Consider the following 19,469-nt stretch of genomic DNA (forward strand, 5'->3'; position numbering starts at 1 on the left):
GCTGGGTGCTGGGGGGAGAAGGCAGCAAGAGTGCATGCTTCTTTCTAGTCACTTTTTTGGTGCTCATAATAATTTCCTGGCCCCACCAACTCTTGAGGAAGCTTTACACCTCGTTATTCATGTGCCCCCTTTGCAAGGATTTCTTCTTGACAGCAGAGAGGAGGGGAGAGCAAGCAGAAAGAAAACAGGAGGGAATAGATCATCAATTGAGCCTTTAACAGAACCCTCTTCTGCCTCCTCCCATCCTAACCACGCACAGCTGGCACAGCAGCTGGGCAGCGGTCCCACAAGAGCTTGCATCACAAGCCCAGGACGCCCACGCTTTACTTGCTTATTTACTTGCACATGCCATTTTGGAGTCTCTCCATCTCTGAAGAGGGCCCCAGCTGGTTTTAAAGCTGTGCTTTTGTTTGTAAAAACGTACTCATGTTTTGTGCATGAAACTAAACCAAACCTCAAAATAACTCTAGTTATTCAGCCAAATTGTATTCACATTGGAGCGGTGAAAGTGGGTGTCAACATGACGGGGTATGTGTGCATGCAACACGTATATACAAAGAGAGCTTCATAGTTTTTTGTAAGCATATTTGCAAATGGGATATAAACATAAATTCTTACTTGTAAACATGGATCAGGGCACTGAATGTTTTCCTTGTGAAATTTCAGTGTTGTTCCTTCTCTGGGAAACTTGCATAGTTTCTTCTTGCCAAAACCAAATATATCTTAGATTCATGAGACTGAAGAACTACATTCTGGCACTTCATGACCAGGGCTGCCTGGCGAAGAACAATCAGCTTGTTCAGATGTCTCAGAGAACCTTTATCTTTCAGTGAATCAAGTCTCAGTGTCTGCAGATTTCTGATCCTATTGTAGGCTCATCACCCAGGAATCAGGGCCTTTCACTTTCTCACCCTCTCCTCTACTGGCACAAACATCAGCAAAAAGCATGAGTGGTGTACACTTCACTCCTCCTCTGCTTTATAGACTTACTTGATTAATGTATTCATTAGGGATGATGTTTAAGTCCCACCAAACTTGTTCTGGTAATAACAGTTAGCCACAGTTAACAGAAATCAGATATTTGGACCTTCTTCCAAATTTGCAGAAAAGCTGACATCTCACAGCACACACGAATTAACAAAGATGTTGGCTGGGGAGAGATAAAATTTCCACTTATTTCAAATGGTTCTGAGCACCTAAAACCTTTTTACAAACCACAGTCATGCTGTCTCATGCTCAAACTGGGATGCTGGATGTCTTGTTGAATCTGCTGATTGCCACGTCACTACGTGTCACTATGCAGTATGATCGTTGCCCAGGCACAGTCACTGATGCTCGTTTCCAACCAGAACAAGAATACACTTTATCCACTTTAGCTTTCTTTCATCTGAAAGACTAAGAGAATGTAACATTCCGCAAGAGCGTTTTGTGTGTGCGTCTGTCCCCAGAAGCTACCACACTGAACTGGGCCCTACTGGTTGTCTTTACAGACAAGCTAGCTGACTACTGCTACTACACTTAAGAGACTGCAATCACAAAAAATCACCCTATGCTTCTGCACCTACCCCTCTCTCCTGTGTTTTGGGTGTGGCAGCTCCCCAGTGGCACAGCCACCATATGAAGGGCTTGATGCCCTCATGCCAACTCTTGCACTGCCAGCACCAGTCTTCCTGCAGTCACGATGCAAAACTGGTCCAGGTGAAACCCACCCCTTGTTTTTTGCTGAATTAGTTTTGAGGTGTGTGACCCCCTCCCGGTGTACAGCATGGCTGCACGAACGCTGCTGGTTCAGCAGCAGGGAGAAGGCAGTGCAGGCCAGGGCACAGAAGCTGGAGGTGGGTGGATGACTTCCTGCAGTGCTGCCAGTGATGATGGAGCTGAGACCCCACTCCAGTAGCGATGAGTAATTCTGCTGCCTTCTGTCATCTTCCCTGCTTGCAGCAAACAGCAAATAAGTGATAAACAATACAAATGAGAAAAGTCAGGTTATGTAGCAGTAGTAATAAGTCTAAAGTTTTCGTGTGGATGATTAGGATTTGTTAAGTGCTTTGGCAATAAATCATCATGGAGAAGATACATGACGGCTTTCTGCAGATTCAGGAAGGCTATCTATTTTTTGCAAAGCCATTTTTATTCAAGCTTGAGTTAAAGATAGAAAAACAAGCAACCTGTTAGTTACTGGGAGGTACGGAAGGGAAATACAGTTCCCAAGACTTTAGAAAGGCAGGCTGCTGTGAAAAGCCATCTGTTTACTGTGTCCTTAGTGGTACTGTACAGAGAAGTCCCCTTTAGGCAGTGTAGTTATTAACAAATGTAAAGAAGCAGTAAGTACGTGTAGAAACATGGTTTCAGTCTGTTTTTCTCCTTTTATGGTAAAGCTGCCAACTTGCTGCTTCATTGTGATAAACCATCCAATTTTGTTTGTGATTAAGCAGAGCTAGCTAGTCTATCAAGAACAGGGGGACATACAATTCTTGCAAACAATCTGGAGGTGTCTGGTGAAAAAACTAAGCAGATTCTAGGGGTGGGGAAAAGTCAACTTGCATGTTTAGGAAAGCTGGTGGGGTTTAGAATGTAAATGTAGATCTCTATGCTATTAAAAATTGAGGACAAAGTAAAAAAATGTCCAAAACATCTAATACAGGCATACAGCAAGTGGATATGATAGTCTTTCAGGTGGTGTCAAATTTTTGAAAAAGCCCCAGGAATTATGTTTAAGAAGTTTCATTCATGCAAGTCATTCTCTTCTGATAGATCTACCCACATAAAGTTGCAGAGACACAGTCCTTTCTGTACAAAATAAAATATTCCAGAACAGAAATAGAAGCAATTGAATGGCAAAGCCCTCAAAAGTAAATGAGAGCAGTATATGCAGCTCAAGATATAGCAGAATAGGATAAGATTTCCTGATATGTTTCATCCTTACCTTGGCAATTTGTTAAAACTCCTGAAGGAAATAGAGCAACATCTGGAATTCTCCCTCTGTGAATATCCACAGGACAGTTTGTCAGCATGAGGTTTTTGCAGGTCAGTCTGCACAGTTCAGCAATGCAGGGTCTGAAAGCTTCGAGACTTCATATGGCTGCCAAACCCCAGGGAAGTTAGATGGGGACAAGCCCAGTGACCAAGAGAGAAGCTTGGAAGAATTCCATGTGGTTGTTCACTTACAGAGAACAGGCAAATCACACAAGTCCAGTCCTGGAAGCATTTAATACTACAAGAGAAAGCTGAACGCAAATAAAAAATTTTTATTCACCCTCCAAGAACCCCCAATAGCCCTCAAGTAAGTTGCTATCAGTCAGGGTCACAAAGTGCTGTTTCACCAGAAGTCATCGTTGGAGAGCCAGCAACCACCCAGTAGTCCCTGCCTGCAGTTTGAGTCTCGCCGCTCCTTCCATTTCTTTCTTATTCCCATTTCAGCAGAATTTGTTCCCTGTACCTGCATGAGGGGCTGGGCTGATTGAGTCCAGAGAAATTCAGTAACTCAGGCTTGGCTTGCACAGCTTGTTCCCTGTCCCAGAGGGCACTTGGTCCAGCTTCTTCCTAACCCTTCTTTTGCTCTTACACTTCAGCAAAGCTGCCCATACGCATGCAGTCATGCAAACCCCTGTGGTGGGCCAGTTTATGAGACACCCTCAGGAGGCGTTTTTCACTTACTGGGGAGCAAAAGAAGGGCAGTAATGGGCAGTAAAGTGTAGTGAGAAAATAGTTGGCTTGGAGGAGACCAACTTTTTCTAATGTTCCCTGAACTCAGAAATTCCACTGGCAACTCTGTATCAAGGAGCCACTTTTTTTTTCTTTAGGGTATTTATGGGTTTGTGATGCAATATCAATATATGCCCATGGTTTCTATTTACACAACAGTGTATTTTTAGCAAAAATTCTACCGTGTTCTCACTTCTTTTAACCTAAAAGAAAGCCTAGCTCATCTCCTGCAGTGAAAAATAAACATGGCTCACATCTCCTCTCCTCCCAAATGTTTATGTGGAGGAGTCCTGCCGTGCTGATTGCTGACAAACATCGCCAATAGAAACGTAATGAGTCATTTTGCACCAATTTACCAAATATAGCTGTTAAGTGGCACCATTTGCCGTTCCAGTGATCAATAAAGCAGTTAATGTTACAGCTATTGAGGAATTGGGAGTAAAACAGTTGTTTACTATTAATCCAAGCCATAGCAAAATCCTCTACTGCTTTTCCTAGACTGGCTGTGGTCCAAGCAGCAATTACAACTTGCACGCTTAATAGGTGTCTTTACACAGAGGACAAATTGTAAAGCCTCCCATTACCACAGACTTTTCTGGAAGTCTTGCTTCAATGGAGCTTTACAAAATAGTTCAACATTATGGAGCACACGATGAAACTTCAGTGAGTGTTCATTGTCCACCACAGCCTAGAGATCTGAGTCTGAGATCAGCCTTTTGGTAGAAAATTCTATGTAAAAGTTCTGAAGGTAAGAAGAAACTCCAACTCCAAAAGCATTAGCAGGGAGGAATGCTGCAAGAGCAGGTTATGGAGCCAGGATGTAATCCTAAACCTTGCTGCAGCATTGCAGTGTACTGGACGCTGCTGCGCAGAAACCTCTTACATGCCTCACATAGAAGAAATGCAGATTTTGGACCACCTTTTTATAAAATTTGATCCAAAATGCATTTCATGGTCCTGTTCATAGTAAAAAGGATGAAAAATACTTATGTATTTGTTGACATGGTCTTGTAAAATATGTGAAGTATCTTGTTTTATCTTACTCTTTGGAGGATATCTCAGAAAAATTACTTGTCCTCTTGATAGAATTCATCTTAGTCTGAAATTAAACAGAATAGTGCTCTGCTGAACTGCTCTGCTTTCAAAATTTAAAGCTTTGCATGACCAGCTTAAAACATTTTTGTTTTTGCTGTCTTATCTGTCCAGACTTTGTCGCAAGTGGGCTGCTAGCCATACTTCACAAGCGTAGTAAAAACTTGAGTTTCAGGTTTGAAATTTTCAATTATAATCTTCTTAGAGAAAGCCTGATCTTTTTGCTGTCCTCATGACAGTTCATCTCTAATGGAATTTACAAAAAATATTTTTGAACTCTTCACCTTTTGTTCATTGTTTGTACAAAATATTTCCATTAGAGATGCCTGTTTAAATGGAAGGGCAAATTAAATAAGATGTTAACCCAGTGCTTTTGACTAATTGTGGATTGCCAGATTTTGGTAGGTCTAGGGTGTTCAATGTAAATCCTTACAAATATAAGTGCTTCTGTCAGGACATAGCCATTTTCCCTAATTAATGGATTTTTTTCTTTATTCACAGATCGAGAAGACCAGTCTATCCTGTGCACGTAAGTAAAGTAACCTATTTTAGTATATCTCAATATTACAATGTCTTTCTCTATTCAAAATTGATTTGCATTCTGATGGAACTGACATATTCTCCTCACCTTCAGTAAGCTTGAACTCCACTCTCAGTAGATTTACCTGTTGATAAATAAAAAGCAGGTATCAGTGACGTAAGAAGTCTTTATTTCTTTGAGTTGACTTTCTGAATTCAGAGATTTATGAGTTTACAATGAACAGCTGGGAGTGTGGTTGTAAAACTGTCTGTGTAGAGAGAACAAGGGATTTTAAGAGCTTAGCAGAGGAAGCTGAGGAACTGAGAAAAGTGAGGAACCCAGCGCATATTTCCTGAGCTGCTTTTCATTTTTAGATGTTGGTAACTCACCACAACTTCCTTATTCAATTGGCATTGTAGCAAAGTGTGATGTTTCATACCCTTGCTGTCGTTCAGTGCTGTTTGTGTATTCAGTAGCTAGACCGGGGAAGGTTTGGTGCCTCCCTGCTGGCAGTGGCCACGCCAACAGCCTGGGCCTGAGGCAGGGGCATGTTGGCTAGCAGGGCTCAGCAGCACCACACAGCTTGGACCCTTCTGCAGTCTGCATAATTGGTTGAGGCAACAGCGAAATACCAGCTAAGCCAGCCCTGTTTTGAACTCTCGGATTTTTGTGTGTCCTGGCTTGCTGAAGGCCTCTTCCTGGAGTTTTCGTCTGCCAGTGCTCAGATAGCACCAGCGGGGCAGGGGATCAGCTATTGTATCATGCGTCAGGCAGTGATTTTATTGCAACAAGCTTTGCTGTGCAAAACTTACTGCTCCACAGATTCCCCTTGGTTTATCATTCCTACCTATTTTGCAAAACACTCAGACTGTTGAATGGGACAGGGATCTCCCATTTGACATTCAGTTTTGACCATTTCTCAATTTCTCTCTTGCTAGTTAGTTGGTTTTATTTACTTGAGTACTTCTGACATAATTTTGTGTTTGTTGCATTAGGAATCTTCCAGGTTTTCTAATCAAAGATAGGATTTGATTTTGTGAAAACACTAATTATTGTTTGCAGAAGATGGCATGCATATTCTTTATACCAGGTTCATGCAGTGATGCTGTAGTCTGTCAAGTATTGTAAATACACATAGTCCCAAGCTGAACTAGTTTTAGGTTATCTGTGAAAATGTGGCAACTGGCTGACTGAATATATATATACACACACTACAGTATTTAAAAAGCATTGTTACTGATCATCAGCCCTACAGTTACTTGTAAGTGCCACTGCTGACTGGAAAAAATTAATCACCTAAGAAAAAGTAAAAATTATATACTGTGTCTGGTACCATAAGGGCTAGCATAGCTCTGACCTCTGTTGTAACAAGATTTCGTTACACACAAGCATATCAATCAAGAATCTGTCTAAAAATGCATTCATAAAAAAAAGAAATTTGAAATGCTGCAATGATGAAATAAAAATTGACCATCACTTTCTTCCCAGGATGAAACATGTAATGGTAATGAAGACTAATTTATGATATGTATTTCCTCCTTCTATTCCTACTTTAGTTTATTTTTGCATTAGTAAATCTTCAGACCTTCTTTTAACTTTGGACTATTAGGATTTTTAAGAAAGGGGCTTTCTTCTGCAAATCCATGCCTTTTTGTTCACAAAAATCCATTAAAGGCTCCACTTCTTTCAGCTACCATACATGGGAAAATACCTGTTTTTTCAACTGGCCAGGTAAGCTGGAAACAGAAGATGTTTCACCCCAGTAATACATAAAATAGAGAGAATGAAATGTGTTTCCCATTTTTGAACACAGCCACAGAAAGTGATTCACCCAGATGTTTAGAATAACTGCTGTATATTGCATGGGCATCATGACACATAGCTTAAAATGGTACTCACGTCAGTCTTTGAAAGCAAAAAGATTAGTCAAGCTAAAACTAATGTCCACAGCTTTAGCCACTACTGGTTTATCATACTTGGTGGCCTTGTTTGGCTATACAGAAAGAAGAAAGTTCACTTGGCTTTCAGCAGAGCAGCTGTCAAGCGGAAGCAAATTGCATTATTTTATAGAATTGCTAAGAATTCTAAGAAATTATCTTTTTTGCCTAAAATATGTAATAATAACTGAAGACTTCATGGCATTGATCAGCAGGGATCTTTTCTTTAAACAGCTACAGACTCAAACTTTCCAAGGCCTGGTACCTAAATTGTGAAAAAAACGTAGCTGTAAGGATTCATACATAAGTAGTTGTGGATGGTGCCAGAAACTCACTTATGTTTAGTTATGCTGCAGTGTAGACTGTTGCATTCTTCCACTTACTGCTACCTGTCTCCCACTTTTTGCTATTTACCTTCTGGGAATTCAGCAGGATAGCCAAAATACTGGGACAAATTGAAAGCATAAATTTTGCATTTTATTTTTAAATACTCCCTGCTGTTTGGTTTGTGCTACTTCTGCAAAATTGTTCCATTGCTAGCAGAACTTACCTGGAAACCAAAGGCCTGGTGGGATGCTAAGTACTTGGGGCTGGCCTGACATGCAGCTGGGGCATAGGCAGGGGCATAGATCTGAGAACTAGGAGTGATTCCATGCTTCTGAGTATAAATATAACCATTCTCAGGAGTTCACCCTCAGCTCATTGAACCTACCCTCATGTGGATAAGTATTGTTTGCATTCTTTTCCAATCCCTACCCTTTGTGTGATTAACTGTGGTATGTTTAAAATGCTCCAGTTTTAATGCTCCTGGGTTCTAATGCTTCAACAGAATTGCCATCTTTCCTAGATTTTATTTCCTCTACATTTTCTTAACAACTACACATATACTGCCTTTGATCTACTCTCCTCTGTGCACACATCCTTTATGCTGTTAGCTCCTTCCCATGGGCAGCATCACTGAACATCCTCTCATGTCATTCCCTGCCAGTTGTTCTCTGCCACTTTACAGTCAGCCTTAAAACCCCACATCCTATCATGCACATTTACAGCCTGCCTCTCTGGAACATAAGAAACTTTATACCATGGCTGTGCTCACTAACTAATATATCTGTGGCTACATTATTATATAATAACATAACATAACGTGTGCAATAAATATACAATATATAATACTGCACTTAAGGATATGAATTCTTATTATTTTATGGGTCTGAAAATGAAGACAGTTAAGACTTTTCCATCCTTGTGTTTTGGTCCCTGTACTGTTGTGGGCAGCCTCCACTGCTCTGCTTGGCTATTGGGATTCCCTGAAATTCCTGCCTGCATTTAGGCATCTCCCACTGCAGTCTCTCTTCTTTGATGCTGGATTTTTCCATGCAATATTCTGTATTCACTCTTGCAAAGACCATGCGTTGACCAGCACGTTAGATACTGCTGAAGGAAAAATCCCAAGAAATCTGTCCAGTTAGTCAGAGACCTGAGTGCATCAGCGACTAAGTGTGACTTTTCAAGCTTCTTCCAATGTAAGGAAAGGCACCAGCCCTCAAAGGAGTCTTCTGGCCTTTAGGTTGTTCAATTTTTTCAGATACAAGTGGAGCCTACTGGATTTTTCAGAAGGTGTTTTACCAAAAATTCCCCAGGTGCTTATTTGCCTAGCTAAGCATGAGTGTTGTAAAGATCTCCCCTTAAACCTGTCTGATCTTGGGGTTATCATATTTTAGCCACTTCCTGAAAAGAGTGGGTAGAATATTTTCTATGAAGCAGATGTGGCTAAAAGGACTGTGCACAAGCTTCAGTTAAACAAGAAACCACCTTAAATGAATGAGAAAAAAATCTGATCAAAATTCTGAATGTTTGGGGTAATGTGAAAACTGCAAAAACAAATGCTTGTTAAACATGTTAAAATAAAATAGGTTTTTGTTACCTATTACTTTTTTAAAAAATGTGTTTAGTTTGAATAGCTTCTATCAAAACACACGGAAGCAGGGTGCTATTGCCACTTAATTCAGTACAATAACAGGCAAAATCCTGGGGGAGGAAGTGACCATCCCGCCCTTTTCCCCTTCCTCCTCTCTCTCTTTTTGGGCAAACTGTCCAGAGCCTCAACCGCCCACGGGACCTCAGCCTGCTTTCTCCCCTGACACAGGTCAAGAAGCAGAGTCATCCAGAACATTCTCCAAACTGCAAAGTCGCATTAGTCAAAAGACTCCTCCACGAGAGAGCTAAACTCTTTTCTTTCCCAGCTCACTAAATCTCAAAGGCTGGAGCTGGCAAGCATTGCTGCCTGGCCCATATCCCACACAGATATCTTGTGTAGCTTTAGACACGGGGTGGAGCTTGGTGCTGAACCAGCCTGGTCTCTTTTGGGAATTTTTTTGTAAGTAAACGAGTAGGATCAGTGGGCTGGCTTCCGAGGTGGGTCTCTAGAGGGGTACAGCTGCACTAGGTAAAAGATTTTTATTATCTTTGCACATCTAGTCCTGCAGGATGACGCCTGGCAAGCCCTGATGTGATTTAGAGCACCTCATGGACTGCTCTGTGCACAGAGGCTTCCCGCAGTGCCAGCAGCCAGATTAAGAGAGTCAGTGGTCAATTTTTGTGGTTCATTGCTTACTGAAACAAATGCTGAAAATAAATTCTGCTGTTCCTTTTTAGATGTCTCCAAAAGTGGAATTAAGCTGTCTTATATCATAATATTAATATAGAAAGCTTTCAAATTTTCAACAACAAAAAACCCCTCATGTTTTTAACTGATTTTACCCAGTCATAGCCAAACGTACATGAGTCCTAGCTACACCACAGGCTCACCCCACAACAGTGGGGCCAACATGCTAGTCTCACCTTGTCCTAATTTGGAAACCTCTTCTAACTGGGATAATTTTCATTTAAGGTGAAGGTAATGGCATCATGGAGGATTTAGTAGCTCATGTGGTACAAAAATTCTGTTATAGTTGAGTGCTATATATGTGAGGTTATGTGCTTTAAATCCTGTACTGGAGTTCCTAAAACAATGCCTGGCAAGAAATGAGGGAAGAATAAATTTAAACTATGCCATACAATGTGAGAGTGGTGGTTTTAACAGAGCATGCCTCTAAGCCTAGTGGGCCCTTTTGCTTTGGGAAAGCCAAGGAGTTTCTTAGGAAGAAGACATGTATGAGAAGTAGATTAAGTACTGCTGTTGGGCTAATCAGAGCTGTGCAACGGGACCTGCTTTTGGTCTGGGTTTTTTTGTGTTGCCCATCTGAGCTGGGTGTAAAGAACAGCACTGGCAGTAAATGTGCTTCCTCTCTGTATGGCAGGCAACAAGAATGATCTGAGATGCTTCAATTAAACAAATGATTAGCCTACTCTCAAAATATCATGATTAGAACAGTGGTAACAGCATTTATATGGTGAACTCCCACTTCAGAACATAATTTAGGGGTAAAGACCGAGGAAAACGGGCACTCGGAAGAGAAGAGCAGATGCCTCCTGGGACAAACCCAGTTGTGTATGGTCCATGCCAAAACTGCTGAAAGATGCTTGCAAGAAAGACACATCTTTTAAAATTCAGTCACTGAGCTCAAGAGAGCACATAGATTTTAAAACAGCTGTGATTCCTCATACCACCTCACAATGAAAGTTGTTTGTACCACCCCAGAAATGATGGTACTTCAAGGCATATGCAGAGAAAAAAAAAAACACAGCATGATCAATTCTGTTGTAGCTCAGTAGTTCTAGGAAGAATTTCAGCCACCTGTGAAGCGAATTAAGAGATTCATATGCTCTTCTCCTTCTGGGTCTTCCCCCTTGTAAGCTTCTTGATGTTTTAGGGCACTGAACTTGATCTAGCCATTGCTCCTCATTAGTTAGTTTTCAAACACATGGTATTTTATCAGAGATGAAATCTAGACATTGTCATACAGCTGTGATGTATCTTTCAGTCTGAGGGCTACTAATGTTGTTGAATGGATACTTGTTTATCAGACATGTCTATTGTCATGGACATTTAAAAATGATCTGATGTCTTGAAAAATTAGATGCATGCATCAGCTATAGACATTATTCTTCATTACTTATTGAACATAGAGATTTTTTTTCTACTTGTAGCTGTTGAGATCCTGTCTGGTTTCCATTTCATGTTGAAGAACTTTTTATTGTCCACTTCAAAAGGACTTTAAAGCCTCAAAGTCTATCTGCAGAAAGTAGGAAACCCCTCAGCCTGTGCAGGAGCAAAGAGTTAAGGATGAAAGCACAGAACAAAATGTTAAGTAACTTAAGCATTGTGGTATGGTAGGATAATTACAAGTAAATTGATGCCACATATGGTAATACTCACAGGGATTTAGGGGAAAGCCAAATGATGGGCACTGTTGCCCTGGGAGAAGGGAAATGTAATTCATGTAGTGATGAACTACAAATAACCTTTAATAAAATTGAATATTTCAAAGCCCAGGGTTTGTTTGAAGAAAGTTTTTGTTTTGTTTTGTTTTTTATTCCCCAAAGAAAGTTGTAAGGTAGATTTATTTGAAAACTTTGTATGCATACATCTTCAAATTGTCGTGCTTGGTTTGGAATTGTTCCCAGGACACTTAATTTTTATCAGTAAAACATGGAAATCCTTTAGCACTGAAGCCCAGGCAGAGATGAATTCAACCTCTAAACTGTGCAATTTAACCCAGGTCTTGTGAAAAGGAACATATTTGTCTCAATTATTTCTGGTTAAAACTCTAAAAGCCAGAAGAAACACTTCTCATCATGTTGTACCTCAGGCAGGAATTGTTTCTGGTTTCCTAAGGTTTACATCAATGTCATCCCATCTTGAAAGTTCTGCCCAGCACTTACTCATATTTATGTCCATTTATCACTGGTCCCTCGGTAGGGAAAATTAACTCCTGCATTTCCTAATTAGGAAAAGAAGCAGAACTGCAATGGTTTCAGCTTCAAAAGAGTTGACAAATATCCATGGGATTTTTGAATGTATTGTTCTTTTTATTTTTAAATCCATTTTAGTTTAAATCCAAAGAGGTCCAACTTACATTTGGACTGTTGCCCTCCTCACAGCACCAGCCTGATGCAGCTGAAAGAACTCGTTTATTACACCCGCACCCACTTTAATGCTCTTTTTGACTGCTGAGACAGAACAGTATAAAAACATTTTTGTCTATGTAATCATCAGAGCCAAAGGTATCTGGAAGATAGGAGAGGATATAATGTGACACTTAGAGAGGGAAAAGGAGGCTGGAAATGTTCTTCTGAGAAAGGACTGCGTAAATCTGGCCCTTGTACCTGTACTTTGAAAACCATTATTTTACTCTAAGAGAGGGCTTAATAGTTGTAAACATACTTAACCCTGGAAGTCCTCCAGAAGGCGAAAATTTACCACTGCCTTCCTGCTTCCCAAGGGACACTGCATGGAGCACAGCTGGAATGCTGATTCTGCTGGTCAGACATCTCTCCACAGAAGATGTCCCTTATTCCCGGTTAGCCCGGACACCTCAGGCAGTCCCAGCTCTGGTCCCACTGAATTCAAGGAGCATTTGAACACTGAGTTCAGATGAGGCAGGGTCAGTCGCTTATTCTCCAGCACTGATACAAGCTGCTAGTCTACTTAAATGCCAGAGTTTCAGAAAACTATTGTATTACTGCTGATGTTTTTTTCTTACTGCTGTACTGCATCATAGTTAATGTTGTACTTTTTGGTCTTAAAATACAAGCAGACTCCCTGCCAGCTCCACTTCTCATAAACATTCAGATGCTGCCAAAGCTAGAGGAACCGGCGTTCAAAAATGCATCATGTTTTAGGTTTGCCTTAAATGGCCCAATATCCAGTCAAAATACTAACGGGACAGAGATATAGCTCTGATAATGCATTCTTTACATGCTGATGTCAGGTGGATTTGGAGAGGTGATGTTCTAGGGTAAATACTAACTGAGCTGGGCAGTTTCCAGCGCTGTTTTCATACACTAGGTACATCACGTGGCAGAAGGAGTCCACTAGTTACCTACCTTCTTTTGTGTTATTTTCTTTCCCTTCAGAGGTGAATCTGGTGCCGGCAAGACAGAAAACACCAAAAAGGTTATTCAGTACCTGGCTGTTGTTGCTTCATCACATAAGGGCAAAAAGGACACCAGCATCACTGTAAGTGAGCTCTTCCATATTCAACTCTTCTTTGAGCCTGTTAGGACTGTACTGAGCTGACTGTGCTAAGAGCAATCAACATCTGTGGCTTGCCAAACAGTTGACATTAAGAGTACACAATCACATCACAGCTCTATGGAAACAGTTTATAGAAAAAAAAACTTTTGTTTGACACCCCCTTAGGCATCAAATCAGAATGTAGTTTGCTAGAAGAGAAATATTCATAGCTTTCCATATGCATAGCACCTATTTATAAGCTAACAGGAAGGCCCTGAAGTCTGCAAGGGCTCAGGTACTTATTTTACCCTTGTCCCCTGACAACTAAGAAGTCTGGGAAAGCCTTTAGCTAACCTATTGTCCAGCTGCATCACAAATTTGTATACCAGCTTTTAAACTTCTAAAGTTTTGATTGGCTTTGTTAGCAAGCAAGTTTTCTTACTGACTAGCAACGAGTCCCAGTATAAAACATGCCTTTTCTTTTTAATCCCCTGTCAGAGAGAACAAATTTGAAAGCCACAATTATTTAGAAATACTTTGTTCCTTCAAAACTTTTAACAATCTTGCCTTAGTGGCTAAAGTTAGTTTTCTTGCTCTGACCCATAATACGAATTTATACCTGCCCAGTTCCCAGAGATGACTGGTGTGGCGGCGGCTGTCGACTACCTTTGCTGTTTTCAATGATACAACTCCAGGTCCTAGATCATTTTCAGCCTTTTGAATGTTACTCAAAAACTTCTGCAAAATAAAAAGGTAGCAATTCACTTTCGTGACAAAACAGGCTTAATTCAGGAAGACATTTCAGTGCGTCCTAAATGTAAGACTGAGTCCAAAATACGTAATTAGTAGGGTAGTGGGAAATAAAGTAAAAATGTCATGACCACACCTGTGCTGGGTCCTGCAGTTGCCCTTGCCTACCCTGTATGCTGGCAGACAGAAGACTCCAGAGCACAGAGTGTGCAGCCTGGTCTCTTCCACCATAAATAATTGTTGTTCATATACAGCAGATGCTGCTTTGGGGCAGGGGAGCGAGTAGATGTCCCTTTGGGTAGTATTTTCTAGAAATCTGGGATTAAATTTAGCGTAAACAGTCCAAGACTAAAGGCACAGTTTTCCTTCGGTGAATGTTTATGCAAAAAACTTCTTCCTACTGAGTCCTGCTCAGTGGCTGGGGGAAATGAACTTGTGATCTCAAGACCATTCCTAATTGGCATGTAACTGCAGTTGCTGCTGACTCTTCTGGGGAATTACATGAGTCTCAGGATCAAACTGGCCCCGAGACAGACCTGAAGGCAAATATCCACCAGACTGGATCTGAGAGAAAGTCTAAGCTGTTCTATAGCATGCTGATAAATAGTAATTCAGTGACTGGGAATACTAACACTGCAATTTCAGTCATTAAAAAATAAAAGAATAGCAAAATGCCTCAGTTGCACCAGAGAAGACCTAGGGATTTACTATAAAAATATCTGTCCTTTTCTGGTCCTGGGAGACTAACCTGGGACTGGATCCAAATCCCATCCCTTTGCTTCAGTTTTGTTTTTCTCTTTTTTCTTCAGTTAAAATGCTTTATATATGTTTATAGTATTTGTACTCGTGGTGTGTCTGCAGTAGATTGTTTTTATTTGTGTTCTTGGTTGATTTGCCTGGAAACTGTGTATTGGTTATTTTAAAACAGGAAAAACAATAAAAATGTCTGTGTAATGGAAATGACACTGACACTTTGTTTTATACCACATTATTCAATACAGCAAGGTCCATCTTTTTCTTACGTGAGTAACTTAGACTGTTTGATGTGTGTTTAAGGCACTGAGTGTAGATCTGCATGCTATTGTTGCACCTCAAAAATTTAAGAGAGATTTTGTTGAAATATGTTGTACGGTATGATAAAAAGCAACAATAGCTCCATATGCTCTCACAAATCAACCCTAACTGTGTCAGGCTCCATGGTAAAGAATGAGGTCTGACATGGGCAGGGTCATCTTTCAAATATCACTCTCTTTATGTGTGTGTTCAAACTGACATAGTTTTGAATGAAATTTCCCACGATCCTGAAAGAGCCACTCAGCCTGAAATTGAGCAATGTGATTTCTAAATGAAAATACCCAAATGCTTTCTGTGCTTCAGGTTGAACTTTTTAGGACTGTTGTGAAATAATTCCTAAACCTCACGGTGTTTGATTAATTTGTTTGGCTGCATGCTTGCCTTTAGATATTGCTTTCAATTTTACATTTTCATGTAACTGTTGAGAATTGTTCACATCCGCAAAAGTTAGCATGTTCTTAGCTTGCTGTTATGATGTGTAACAGAGCAATTCTCACCACTGCAGCCTGTGTCTGCAGGTGTTACGGCAGTTTCTTACAGGCCCTCCTAGGCACTCCTGTACTGTGGTGTGCCGCACCAGCACACCACTGTTTGGGAATATAGGCAGGTTTGCTGGCATATTCCTTCTGTTTCTGTGCCAGACAAATGGGATTTATTTTTTTTTAATGGGGTCTTTTTTCCCTGACTGACTGCTGTCTCTTCAGACTTTGGCTATGACAAAGGGCAATGTGTTGCCCCTTAGTTAATTTAGTACTTCGTTTGACAAGCTCTCTCCAAAAAAAAAAAAAATTCATTGCTGGAATAGGCAACTCTGAGTTCAGTGGACTTACAGCTGCCTACAGTGCTGTTAATGTGGAGCCACAGTTTTATACCCCAAGTTTATGGCATAGTTCAGTTCTCACTAGAAGCAGATGGTATCTGTCTCAGTTTAGCAGATAAAGCTCTATTTTAGCTGTCATCATCTGATTTCAGCAACACCCTATGCCTATAGTGAAGTGTTTAAGTCTACAGAGCTGCTGGAAAGAGCTGCTCAGTACAGAGAGACTTCAAGGACTTTTAGGAATTCATTACTTATTTTAGGGCTCCTGTATTAGTTTGTTTGGAAATCTTCCTTCCCTCTTCCAGCAACTCTCAAGTAGTGAGTTTTGGAAGATTTTTGGTGGGGTTTTTCTTTTTTTCAAAATGCAGTCTTGATATATGCCTTAGCTCTCAAAAGATCTGCAGTCTCAGGAAGATGCTCATTCTCCTGTCTCGTGACCACGTAGAGAAGTTTAGCCATTTGTGAACAATATGTTGCTTTTTAATGACATTTTTGAGGCAGCTCTCATCATAGCCACATAAGTTACAAGACATTCAGCAACAGCATTTAGAAGAAGGTTACCAGTTCTGCACACTAATTGGGAAACACTTTCATTTTCCAAATTATTCCCCCTAGATGAAACCTAAATATTGCCTTATTTTCTAATTAACATTATTTAAATTACATCATATTATCTATCAAGGACTTTTTCCTTTTCAGGGTGAGTTATTTGAAATAATGCATGTTACTGCAGAGTAGTACTCAAAGAATAGGATGACAAGAAGCAAATGTGTGAGTGACCTCATACGACAGAGCAGAATGAAAAGTTCAAAAAAGCTATATTCATAAGCAAAGGAATTTTTCAACTTCATTGATTTGCTTAGAAATAGGAGTATTAAATGCGTGCTTGTTTCATTGCATGATTTGTTTCAATAGCAATTACCAATCACAATTAACAACATAATACAAAGTTTACGTGTTTGCATGAGAATTCGTTATCCTAGTTTGAAATAAATCAATGCATTTCCATATTTAACCTAAATAGCCTTGCATGAATCATTATTAATAGACTTGATGAAATCTGCTTTGTAGCTTTGTGCTGCATTACATTACAATGATTTTTGGCAAGTTATTCTAATTACATCATCATTTGCTAGCAAAGGATCTCAGTAAACTAACTTGAAATAGACATGCTAGAGGTTCCTTTAAGAATATCCCTTCTAATAATTATATTTAACTGGGAACAAAAAATTGACATTGAATGACCCTTTTTTTTGTTTTTTAAGAAAGACCAGTCATGATGCTAAACAGATTAACAACCTTTGATCTGTCACAGGCAACAGGGCTGGAAAAGGGTCATGTATACAGGACAACAGTCAACTGCACAAATATATAAACACAAAGATTAACAGAGAATGAAAATAAATCCACATGAAGTGCAGTATTCAGAAAAAAAAAAAGTTAGAGAATTAAATTATCTTTCACATTTTTCTCCAGTGTATGTGTGTTGGTTTTAATTAATTATGAAGTTTAGGGTTAACTGCGTCTGAATGAATTTTAGGGTGAGCTGGAAAAACAGCTTCTACAGGCAAACCCTATTCTTGAAGCTTTTGGAAATGCCAAAACTGTGAAGAATGACAACTCCTCCAGATTTGTAAGTAGGAAAAATCCAGTTGGGTCGGGGCGGGGGGGGGGGATGCATACCATAAACACATTGTACAGACAGTGGCCCTGAGCAGTGCTACTTTCTGAAGAGTGTCTTAAAACTCATCCCTTAAAAACAGTTTAGAATGCCTCTCTGAAAGCAGGAATTTGGCCTTATAGAAAATTAAAGATCAAGCTCAAACTTGGCAGTACCATTGTCCTCTCACAATTTATTAGTCTATATGTGGCCTTCCAGAGTTAATTCCTACTCTAGGACACATTCACCTTCCATTCACCTTCAGAATATTTGCAAAAAAAAAAATCTGTACTTTCTCTTTTTTTGCACCACTATTGAGCATATATCTTATGAGGTGTGACTGTTACATAGCAAGAGTGGTTAATATATTAAATTAAAAACTACATGAGAAAAAGAAAAAACAATCACACAGATTCAAGTTAGTGTGATGTGAGCTGAGGGCTGTCATTCTTTGCTTACACTTTTTCCTGGGAGATGCTTGTTTTCCCTGCAGACCCTCCTCTCCCGCCTCTGCTCTCACCCTGTAAAGTTCAGGGATCCATGCAGATGAACCTTAGCAGAGGGAGTTAGACAGATCCAATGCTATTCCCTCATTGAACTTGTGGAAATCAAAGCACAAAACAGATGTTTTCATATCCCCAGCTTCTAAAGCCTGGTCCAGTACGAAGGACTCCTTTTCCTCTAAGTGCCTGAACAAAATGTGGGGGCATATCTCTGCAGAGGGAGTAGCACACAAGTTCAGTTCCTTTCAGGCTTTCCACAGGTTGTCCCAGCAGGAAGGAATCAAGCATGTTACTCTTCAGAGGATGATGTACATGTATTATTAAAGAGGGTAAATACTAATGTTGGAAAACCAGGCATAACCTAAAAGAACAGCCCAATCTAGATCTTCTTTTCATTCACAGGGCAAATTCATCCGCATCAACTTTGATGTGACAGGCTACATTGTCGGAGCAAACATAGAGACTTGTATCCTTTTCAGTGAGCTGCACTCGAAGCTAACTAGGGTGAGCGGAAGGAAGATAAACAAGCTCCGTTGCATTGCTGAGGCTGGTATAAATAAAGACAGAGGAAAGTAGCTCCATTTATGCTGGTACCAGCTTCTCGGTTTGTCTTACTCTCATGTTTACATTTTCAGGTCTGTTTTCTCAGCTATAAGAAAGTGTGCTATTCCCCATATACAGCTTCAGAAAATGGAAGCACCATATCTAAGGCAATGGCTGGGGACTTCAAAAGTGGAGTCCCAGCACTACGATAATGGGAAAAGATTGTTTTGTGGTTAAGATTGCATGTGATCTTGAGAGCTGTACAGTCATTTTGTTTCGTATCAGTGTGATCCTGCGTAGGTCACTGGTTCCCCGTGGTCTACATTTCCAGCTGCATAAAAGTTTTGAAACTTTACTGTTTCTTACTGGTACTTACAGGCACTTTGAAAAAAACACTGAATGCTTGGTATTATCACTACAGTTTACCCAGGAACTTGGTGACTGCTTCCCAGTTTTCAAGTCAGGTTTGGCGCTTCGTCTCAGTCCTGATTGCATGTTGGGATGAAGTCCAATCTCAATGCTCAGTACAATCTCACCCTCAGCCCTGTCCACCCTGGCTTTTGTAAAGGAAGGGTCCTGAGCCTTGCAGGCTGAACGATCAAGCTGTGGCTGCACATGCCCTGCTGTTTAGGCACAGCAAAGATCAAATACGTTATACTAGGATAGAGGCATTTCCAGAAAAACCATTAAGAATAACCCATTAAGGCAGAAGTCTACATGATGCCTAGTACAACAGCTTTCCAGTTC

The 19,469-nt window shown here is 40.3% G+C and overlaps 1 protein-coding gene across 4 annotated transcripts in view; it reads left to right on the forward strand.

The window, feature by feature from the left end:
* MYH11 (myosin heavy chain 11) overlaps positions 1–19,469 on the forward strand; it is a 61,593-nt gene that overhangs the window by 14,028 nt on the left and 28,096 nt on the right. For 3 of the 4 annotated variants that reach the window (XM_009936286.2, XM_075437016.1, XM_075437015.1), the window contains exons 4-8: positions 5,299–5,326; positions 13,273–13,375; positions 15,124–15,144; positions 17,557–17,649; positions 18,582–18,645. In XM_009936286.2, the coding sequence (XP_009934588.1) occupies positions 5,299–5,326; positions 13,273–13,375; positions 15,124–15,144; positions 17,557–17,649; positions 18,582–18,645 (309 nt within the window). The remainder of the gene's footprint in view (positions 1–5,298; positions 5,327–13,272; positions 13,376–15,123; positions 15,145–17,556; positions 17,650–18,581; positions 18,646–19,469) is intronic. The other variant, XM_009936287.2, reaches the window with a different exon arrangement.

The sequence above is a fragment of the Opisthocomus hoazin genome, chromosome 15 (genome assembly GCF_030867145.1).
Source record: "Opisthocomus hoazin isolate bOpiHoa1 chromosome 15, bOpiHoa1.hap1, whole genome shotgun sequence".
Lineage (NCBI taxonomy): Eukaryota > Metazoa > Chordata > Aves > Opisthocomiformes > Opisthocomidae > Opisthocomus > Opisthocomus hoazin.